Here is a 9188-nt window from a genome sequence, read left to right on the forward strand (position 1 = left end):
TACAAATATCATATACAAAACACAGCTGATGGATTTTAAAGACCTGGAAAATGTCTGTTGTTGCTCTCTGAATCTGGCGCACACACACACGTCATCATTGCGCGCCTCAACGAGTGTCACTGAGCGGCGTTTCTTTCCTATTGAATGGGCAGTAGAAAAAACAGAGCGTAGAATAGTCAAACTAACCTCTCAGCCAGTCCTTTACAGGATTTTATTAAAAACGGCAATATTTTGAAATGATTGATACCATCGAAAAAGAAGAGAATTTAATCAGCGAGGAGGAGGCTGCGCAGTATGATCGTCAGATTCGCCTCTGGGGTCTCGATGCTCAAAAAAGGTGGGTAGATAACTGTTTCGTACATAAAGAACAACTGTACTCATTATTTTAAGTTGTTTTCGGCTAATTGTTTAAGAATAATGCATAAACCTTTTTTCTAGCATTAATCATAAGTATGATTTTAAATGCATTATTTGAGTATCTTTCGCATTCATGCTTTTAGTCTGAAATAAAAATGGTGTATTAGGGAATGCATTTTTGGACTAGGTGTGCATAAATAATAAGCAATATAATAAAGGAAATGCATATACACTTTACATTTTCAGACTTAGGGGATCACGGGTGCTTCTTGTTGGTCTCCGGGGTCTTGGTGCAGAAGTAGCAAAGAACCTTATTTTGGCTGGGGTCAAAGGACTGACTCTCCTGGACCATGAGCAGGTATCATATATAGACTGACTTAAAGGGGTAGTTCACCTCAATCTCTCATCATTTGTTAATGTCCTTCATGTTCTGGGAACAGCAAAAGAGGTGTAAGGCAGAATGACAGTAGAGTCAGCAGCATGCACTTTTATTTTATGGAAAAGAGATGCAATGAAAGTGAATAGTGACTGAGGCTATCAGCCCCTAGATGTTTAACATTTGTTTTGTGTTCCACTGAAGACGTAACAGGGTTGGAATGACATAAGGTTGTATGGATTTTTGGGTGAATTATTCCTGTAAATAATTCCTTACCACTCATAAAAGCACCTTAACAGGTACATAACTACGTGTTATTTGGCTTCCATCAATCAGGTGACAGAGAAGTCCAGACGTGCTCAGTTCCTGATCCCTGTGGATGCAGATGGTCAGAACCAGGCCCAGGCCTCTCTGGAGAGAGCTCAGTTACTCAACCCAATGGTGGAAGTGAAGGCAGACATTGATGCAGTGGAGAGCAAGCTGGATGACTTTTTCTTCCAGTTTGATGCGGTGAGTGCCGGAACAAGCAGTTTTGCGGGATAATTTGTATATTAACATAACTAAATCATACACCAGACCAACAGGCAATCTTATGTTGTGAGCTACTGTCTGATTGTTCATCAACTAAAAAAGGACACAAGAATATTTTAGAGACACTTGAGTATTGTAAATACAATAGAACAGGATCCTTACTTTCAGGGACCAAATTTGTTGTGCAACTTTACAGTACATATTGCAATACCAATGCAAATCTTATTGTACAGAAATCCCATAATACATTTTATGTTTCCATGGTAAGTCTGATGGACAGGAACTGTCAGCTTGACATCAGGTGTGATAGAGGTTAATCGGTATATCATTGATAGATTATTTACCTTTGTGCCTTTCATGTCCACTAGATGTCTCTATACGCAATTGATCATTTTCATTTAATGTGTTTGTAGCTTTTTTTTGCCTTGTTTTTCCCTCAACCTCAGTGTGAATCTATCTATGAACAGCCAACGTCAGATCTAGACACAGACTTTTATCTGAGACTTGGTTTGGACTTTTTCAAGCGTGTGCTCTTTTCCAAGCGTATGATATGTTCCAGGCCATAGTTTCTTTATATCAGGACTCTGTTGGCTGTGGAAGATGCAGTCAGCATACATACCCTGTTCAAAGCGCAGACAGGCAGTCTTTCATCTTCTCTCTGTCTGGGAGCTGTCTGAACCCTCCCTCTGGGAGTGCTAGTGAGAGTTCAGGAGGAGGGGGAAGCGATGGTGGGACACAGAAAGAGGAGGGGGGTTTTAACATCATCTATTCTCTTTTATCTGTTTCTCTTGATACTACACAGGAAACTTTGTGAGTGAATGTCTTTGTCTTCTCTTGTGTATGTGTGGTGTTATTTTCAGGCGATTTCTTAATAAACGATGCAAGTTTAGTCGAGAGGAAGCCAACAATACACTGAATTAATTCATTGTCTGGATGAACTGTACATGCATGGAAGAATCATTTGAGACAACAAGTACTGGGATGTTTTGTGCAACAAGTACAGGGCATTGCTTGAGCAGGTTTTGAGGTAAAATATCTATTTTTTTGTGTGAATCACAAATAAGCACTTTATATTTATGAAAGCCCATTTCTGCCACAAAATAAAAAAATAAGTTTTGGTAAATCATATTATGACATAATTGATAATTATGACATAAGTTGAAATGATGAGACTCATAATAATAAGTCATAATTATGAAATAAAAAGTTGAAATTGACATGCTAAGTCATAATGAAATAAAAAGTTGAAATAGACATGCTAAGTCATAATGAAATAAAAAGTTGAAATAGACATGCTAAGTCAATTATTAAATAAAAAGTTGTAAAGTTAAAAAATTGAGATTAAGTCGTAATTATGGCAAATCATTAAAAAAAATAAATTGTAACTTTCTATGTTCTAATTGTGACTTCTCAATTTTTTGACTTTATATCGTTTTACTTTGTATGACAATTTCAACTGATTCAATAATTGACTTATGTTATCATTTATTTATAATTAATATGTTATTAAATATGTTATAATTTATATAATTGTGACTTTTTTTGTCATAATTTTGATTTAGTATGCCATAATTCTGATTTATCATTTAATAATCTATGACTTTTAATTATGATTTATCATGCATAATAATTTTGGGCTGAGAAAAAGAACAAGTATATAGCATCACTTATGTTTTTCCAAACCTGTATGACTTTCTTCTGTGGAGCACACAAGAAAAGAAAGAAAGAAAAGTTGAATAATCACAGTTAATGGTCACAGGAGGTCACAAGCTTTAAAAATAAACCAAAAGTGCCATAAAAATTATCCAGAAAACGTACATTTCAGTCTCTTGCTCACACAAAGCTATCATATTGATTCAGAAGACCTGGAATATAGTCATATTGACCACTTTTATGATACTTTTAAAGTGCTTTTTGTAACTTCACTTTCATTAATTAGAAAATAGTGGCCAGCATATATCCTTCAAAAATGTTCTTTTTGTGTTCCAAGAGTTGAATATTTATGTAGAGTCAGCTGTTTTGGCAGTCCATTCCACCAATAGAAAACAAACATGGAGCTCCTGGACAAGGTCAAGCCGGAAGCCTTCATATAGGGAGCGGGTGGATGGCTAGGTTTTCATAAGGAGCTGTTCACAGTAGCCTGACTGGGGTGTACATTTTGAAGGACTGAAGATAGTGGAGGACTAAAGCCAAGAGCTTAAATTGAATTAAAGATTTGCCAGCACAGACGTCATGTAATGCCAAGTGGCAGCTATTTAGTGGAGGCATATGGTAGCTGCTGGTAGCTCTGATTAATATTCCTTTGTGGCATGATTTGTTTCTTCTTTGCATCCTCTAGGGGTCACTGCTTGATAAAGATGTGTTCTTTTGAGACATCTGGCTGCCTGGAGGCACATAATACTGACAGGAAGAATGTGTCAAAAGACAATGTCTCGCCACATGTTTCATAATGTTTCTCTATGCACCCTGGTCCCAGATGAACTAGTGAAGGTGTTACTCCTCAGGGCACTACTTCATTGCAACAGTATTTCCGAGAAGTGTTGTTGATATTCAGTTTGGATTGCATAACCTTTGAACATCCTTTGAAAAAGGCCTGCTTAGATAACCTGTTCACTTCAGGTGTACTTTAAGTAATGAGGTTACAGGTGGTGTTCTGATGAGGAAAGTAAACAAACCCAAGTCAACAGATAAAGTGATGATTCATCTGTCCTTGAAGATCCACCCAGTTAACGCATCATGGCGCATGTCATCTGTATCTCAAATGGTTATTAATACACCACCACATCCTTATCTGAAACCCAAAATTGGGGGTGTGAGAGGTTTGGGACCTTGGATAAGAGTGCCAATGTTCTGGTCAGTTGTCTGTCATTGCCAAACCTTTGTTCTGTTTCTGGTTGTACCCATAAGATGTGTTTTAAGGACCCATCAAGGTCACTGGTTTGAAAACAACCACATATTAATGCACATTGTTTTGTTCAGGTTTGTCTGACCAGGTGCTCCAAAGACCTCATGGTACGAGTGGACCAGCTCTGTGCCTCCAGGAACATTAAGGTCTTCTGTGGAGATGTGTATGGTTATCATGGATACATGTTCTCTGATCTTGGCCAGGAGCATCACTATGTAGAGTAAGTCCGGAAATGTGGATGAAAAGGTGGCTGTGTTTGATTTTAATGTGGAAAAAACTGATGATCCCATTGAAACTTGCCAGAGAAAAGCCCAAAGTGGTGAAAGGGTCTAATGAGGCCAATGATGGTCCTGAGGCAAAGAAACCGAAGGTTGACCCCAATGAGACTACAATGGTGAAAAAGGTGGGTGTTTTGGCGGCTTTGGTGTCTGTTAACTATATATATCTCAGTTTTCAGTCACATCTATGACCCTTTAAAGTCAAGTTAATAAGATAACCTCCATCTCTCTTTATATAGACCGTCAGTTTCTGCTCTCTCAAAGCAGCACTGGAGGTTGACTGGACTAATGAGAAGGCCAAAAACAGTCTGAAGCGCATTCCTGTAGACTACTTCCTTCTGCAAGGTATTTTTTACATTTAATTAATCCAATAACTCATGAAAAAGTTCAGTAAACGGGAATTTCCTTCCTAAATTGTGCAGTTTACTGGATGATCTTCAGGTACATACTACATTCCAGAGGTTTCTGATGCTCACCAAGGCTACATCTATATGATCAAAAATACAGTAAAAAATTAAAAATATTATTCTAATTTAACATTACTTTTTCTGTTCTAATATATGTTAAAATATAATTTATTACTGTGATGGAAAAACTAAATATTCAGCAGCCATTACTCCAGCCTTCAATGTCACGTGATCCTTTAGAAATCATTAATTCTTATTATCAATGTTTTTGTGGAAATCGTGATCCATTTTTTTCAGGATTCTTTGATTTAATAAAAAGTTCAAAATGACAGCATGTATTTGAAATCGAAATCTTTTGTAAATTGTCCTTACTGTCATTTATGATAATTTCAATGTGTCATTTCTGAATAAAAGTATTAATGTTAAACTTTACTGATAGATCATGTGAAGCACAAACATCCATTCAGTTAACACAGATAATCAACAAAAATAGCAACAATATTATATATACTATACAAGGTGCAAACAGTGGCTTAAGTGGTTATTTTGTTACAGTCTTTTCAGGCAGCTGAAGACGTTGCAGTTTCCTCCTACAGTCTGCCGTACACCGTTATCAGGGGGAGGGCCTGTTGATCTGTGTAATTATAGTCAACATTTCTCTTTTTATACAAGTGCTCACCTGGTGTCCTCACTGAGACTGGCTCATTTTCCATCACAGGCTGTCCATGGCCAGTCATGTGCAGTGGCTCTCAAAAACAAAACATGCCACCTCCGCACCTCTCTATCATTATAACAGACTCTGACTGCCCCTCCCTAAACATCTAGTATTACATTTATGGAAAAAATAACACTTCCTATTTGTGCACTGAAGCAAGACTTTAAGTGCATTGCTGTGCTCAAAAATACCACGCATCAGTTCAAACAGCTTTTGAGGAAGAGCCGTTTCCTCTGTCTTAACTCACTGATTTATTTGAGGTTTTATCACCCCAGTGGTGCGACTATTACGTCAATGATTTTTTTCCAAACCCTCGGATGTTGTTTTCACAATCTGGAGAAAATTCTATCAAGAAATTCAGCAATGAAACTTAAAATTTAATCTATGTGCTAGATAGAGTGAGATAACACGAATGAGTGGGTGTGTGTTTTTTTTTTATGTAAGTATGTGCTACGCTGCCAGGTGGAAATGCAGTGGGCTGGGGTTCATTGTGTTGTAGTTGGTGGGCAGTAAAAAAGGGGAAGTGATACTTTGGAAAATAGCCTAAAGGGGCTTGATGCCTTTTCACGTGCTACACAAATCTTCAAACACATCTCTCCTCCACTTACGTCCTGTTTAAATGTGGAAAACCCACTCTTTCCCCACTCATTCTCTCTTATTTCCTCCAACAGTGCTTCTGAAGTTTCGTACAGATAAAGGTCGTGATCCTCAGCCAGACAGCTTCGCTGAAGACTCTCAGCTGCTCTTGCAAATCCGTGATGATGTTCTTGAGACCATGGGCCTGAGCTCTGAACTTCTTCCCAATACCTTTGTCAGGTACTTACAGACGCAGAAACACGGTGTTCACATTCATTCTCTCCAACATGTTTTTTTTCTTACTAACCAGGGATGTGAAAAACTAGTGGGTGGGTTTCATGAACAACTAGTTGAACATAATAATATGTCTGGTTTCAGGTTCACCAGACCCCGACTGGGGGTTTCTCTCAAGTAGACAGAGTGCAACAGAACGGAACTGAATGCAGGCTTTTTTAAAAGATGGATTATTTTTAACTACATGCGCCATCTCAAAAACTGTCAAAATAGCTGCAGATTCTGGCGTGGAGTTAAAAACAATAAAAAAAAAAACTGTGAGACGCAGTGTATCGTCCAGACACACTCACCTGAATATCATGGCTGTAGTGAATTTCTGAGAGAGACTTCATGCACACTGTAGCTAAAAACTGAAGCACAGCATGCTAATTAAAAACACCACTGCTAAAATATGTAAGAAAAAAAAACCTGGATTAAAAAATCTTCTATTTGGGGTTTTTGAATGATTAGTCAACCCGTTCTTAATACCATTATTCTCTTACTTTAGCTCGAAATATATTTGCTTGTTACACATATGCTAGGGTAGACATATAGTGTGTGTAACATACATTTTGCCATCAGCTTAATAGGCTCATATATGGTGACACATGCACACAGTTTTTTTTGTGTGCAAATTAGTTATTCCAAAAGGTGGCAACACTTGCCTAGCCAGTTTCACACTTGAAAAATAAATTGATTAGTTGGAACAAGAACAAACTAATGAAAACACTCAATTTAGGTAGATTTATTGGAAATTAAAATAATAATTTCATTAATTTGAACAAATTTACAGTCAGTATAGACGTTACATCTATTATGTTCACCATGTTTTCTCACTGATACGTCTCCAACTCGGAAACACTGGGTTCATGTGCATTAAACTTATAAATACAGTCTTTCCAACATGATCTGAACAAACCATACGCATAAAAACTGAAGTATACTTTGGGCTTTTCTTTCCAACTTAACTACAACTCCTGCTTTGTGTTTGGTCCTCACAGTTACTGTTTCTCTGAGATGGCCCCAGTGTGCGCTGTAGTCGGAGGAGTTCTTGGACAAGAGATAGTCAAGGTGAGATCTTTGATTCATTTACATGTCTTAAGTCTTCATTGTAGTTTTGGTTTCTTTCAATTTCTCGTCCTACTTATACATGAAATGTGATATGTATTTTCTAGCTTTGCTTTTCCCCCTCCATACAGCTTTTCAATCTGGTTCTCCACACAACCATGAAACCCTCCGTTTTCACTAGCTGCGAAAGTGACTTTTCTGATGAGGCGCAGTGAGAAGCGTATGGCAGCTGCCCTCTCCATCAGAATCTGGGCTAAGTCCAAAAGTTTTATCTGTTGATGGTGTGTAAATGCCAGAAATGACGAGGTAATATTCCGGTCACTGATGAAATCCAGCGGAGAGCGCCTGAAATCTTCTCATATGATTCCATAAACCGAACAAGATTAAATAAGCTAAAGCACAGTGATGTAATCAGTCAGTCTTGAGTGGATAATAACACCTGGTTTATGGACAGTAAGAGGATCTGTTGTAGTGTAGGCCATGTAAAAACACATATTTGCCCCAGTTGCACACAACAGAATACAGTAAATGGTAAACGTCAATATCTCTCTTGGAGGGTGATGTCATCCCGGGATGCGGTGGGGTCTTCGTGAGGGTGGGGATCAGGGCAGAGTGGGGTGATGGAGTGAACGCCGTTGTCTCAGAGGCGGTGGCTGGGCAGGCCTTGAACCCACATGGCGGTGGAGTGAAGCCAGGCTGTCTCGCCATCTCCCTGCATGATGAAACAGGCTGCAATTCGCATATGGCTCTCTGTTTCTCGTTGCCCCTCGCCCATCAGTCTCTGTCGCCACAATGGTGAACGAGTCTGATGTGTTCGATCAAAGCAGTTAATTAGAGAATTCAAGGTCTTTGGCATGTGACGTGTCTGAAGATTTGTTTGCATGTGTTCGACAGGCACTGTCTCAGAGAGATGCTCCACACAGGAACTTTTTCTTCTTCGACGGCCTGAAGGGCAGCGGGGTGGTCGACTACTTCGGATCCAAATAAGTGGCCCCTGGAGAACATGGAGAGATGTGTGGCGATGCATGTGTGCTCTCGAAACACCATGGAGTTCATCTTCTGCCAGTGGCCGCAGGCATCAAAATCTGTCTTTTGGACGGTACCTTTGCGTAGCAGTATGCCACACATCAACCGATGCCAAGAGCAACGAGAACATTTTGTCCACACACTCTGAAATATTCATGTACACACGTTTTTTTACCAAGGTTATGTGATTTCTACATTTTGTATTAAAATAATAAAAGAACATAAATAATAGAACATAAATTTGTTTTGGATTGTTTAAGTTAATTAGAGAATTCAAGGTCTTTGGCATGTGACGTGTCTGAAGATTTGTTTGCATGTGTTCGACAGGCACTGTCTCAGAGAGATGCTCCACACAGGAACTTTTTCTTCTTCGACGGCCTGAAGGGCAGCGGGGTGGTCGACTACTTCGGATCCAAATAAGTGGCCCCTGGAGAACATGGAGAGATGTGTGGCGATGCATGTGTGCTCTCAAAACACCATGGAGTTCATCTTCTGCCAGTGGCCGCAGGCATCAAAATCTGTCTTTTGGACGGTACCTTTGCGTAGCAGTATGCCACACATCAACCGATGCCAAGAGCAACGAGAACATTTTGTCCACACACTCTGAAATATTCATGTACACACGTTTTTTTACCAAGGTTATGTGATTTCTACATTTTGTATTAAAATAATAATA

The 9188-nt window shown here is 38.9% G+C and overlaps 1 protein-coding gene across 3 annotated transcripts; it reads left to right on the forward strand.

The window, feature by feature from the left end:
- LOC107601738 (SUMO-activating enzyme subunit 1) lies at positions 1–9188 on the forward strand. 3 transcript variants are annotated; one of them, XR_001610973.1, is made up of 10 exons: positions 1–337; positions 604–715; positions 1070–1243; positions 4244–4389; positions 4473–4572; positions 4687–4792; positions 6241–6385; positions 7420–7489; positions 7618–8331; positions 8791–9188. XR_001610973.1 is itself a non-coding variant. In XM_016294019.1 (9 exons), the coding sequence occupies exons 1-9, from the start codon at positions 237–239 to the stop codon at positions 7699–7701; spliced, it is 1038 nt and encodes a 345-aa protein (XP_016149505.1). In that variant the 5' UTR covers positions 1–236; the 3' UTR covers positions 7702–8374. The 3 variants fall into 3 exon arrangements, 2 of the variants coding, with proteins under 2 accessions (XP_016149505.1, XP_016149504.1); XM_016294019.1 differs by lacking the exon at positions 8791–9188 and having other exon boundaries at positions 7618–8374; XM_016294018.1 differs by lacking the exons at positions 7618–8331; positions 8791–9188 and adding an exon at positions 8381–8730 and having other exon boundaries at positions 14–337.

The sequence above is a fragment of the Sinocyclocheilus grahami genome, unplaced genomic scaffold (genome assembly GCF_001515645.1).
Source record: "Sinocyclocheilus grahami isolate Dianchi unplaced genomic scaffold, SAMN03320097.WGS_v1.1 scaffold311.1, whole genome shotgun sequence".
Taxonomy (NCBI): Eukaryota; Metazoa; Chordata; class Actinopteri; order Cypriniformes; family Cyprinidae; genus Sinocyclocheilus; species Sinocyclocheilus grahami.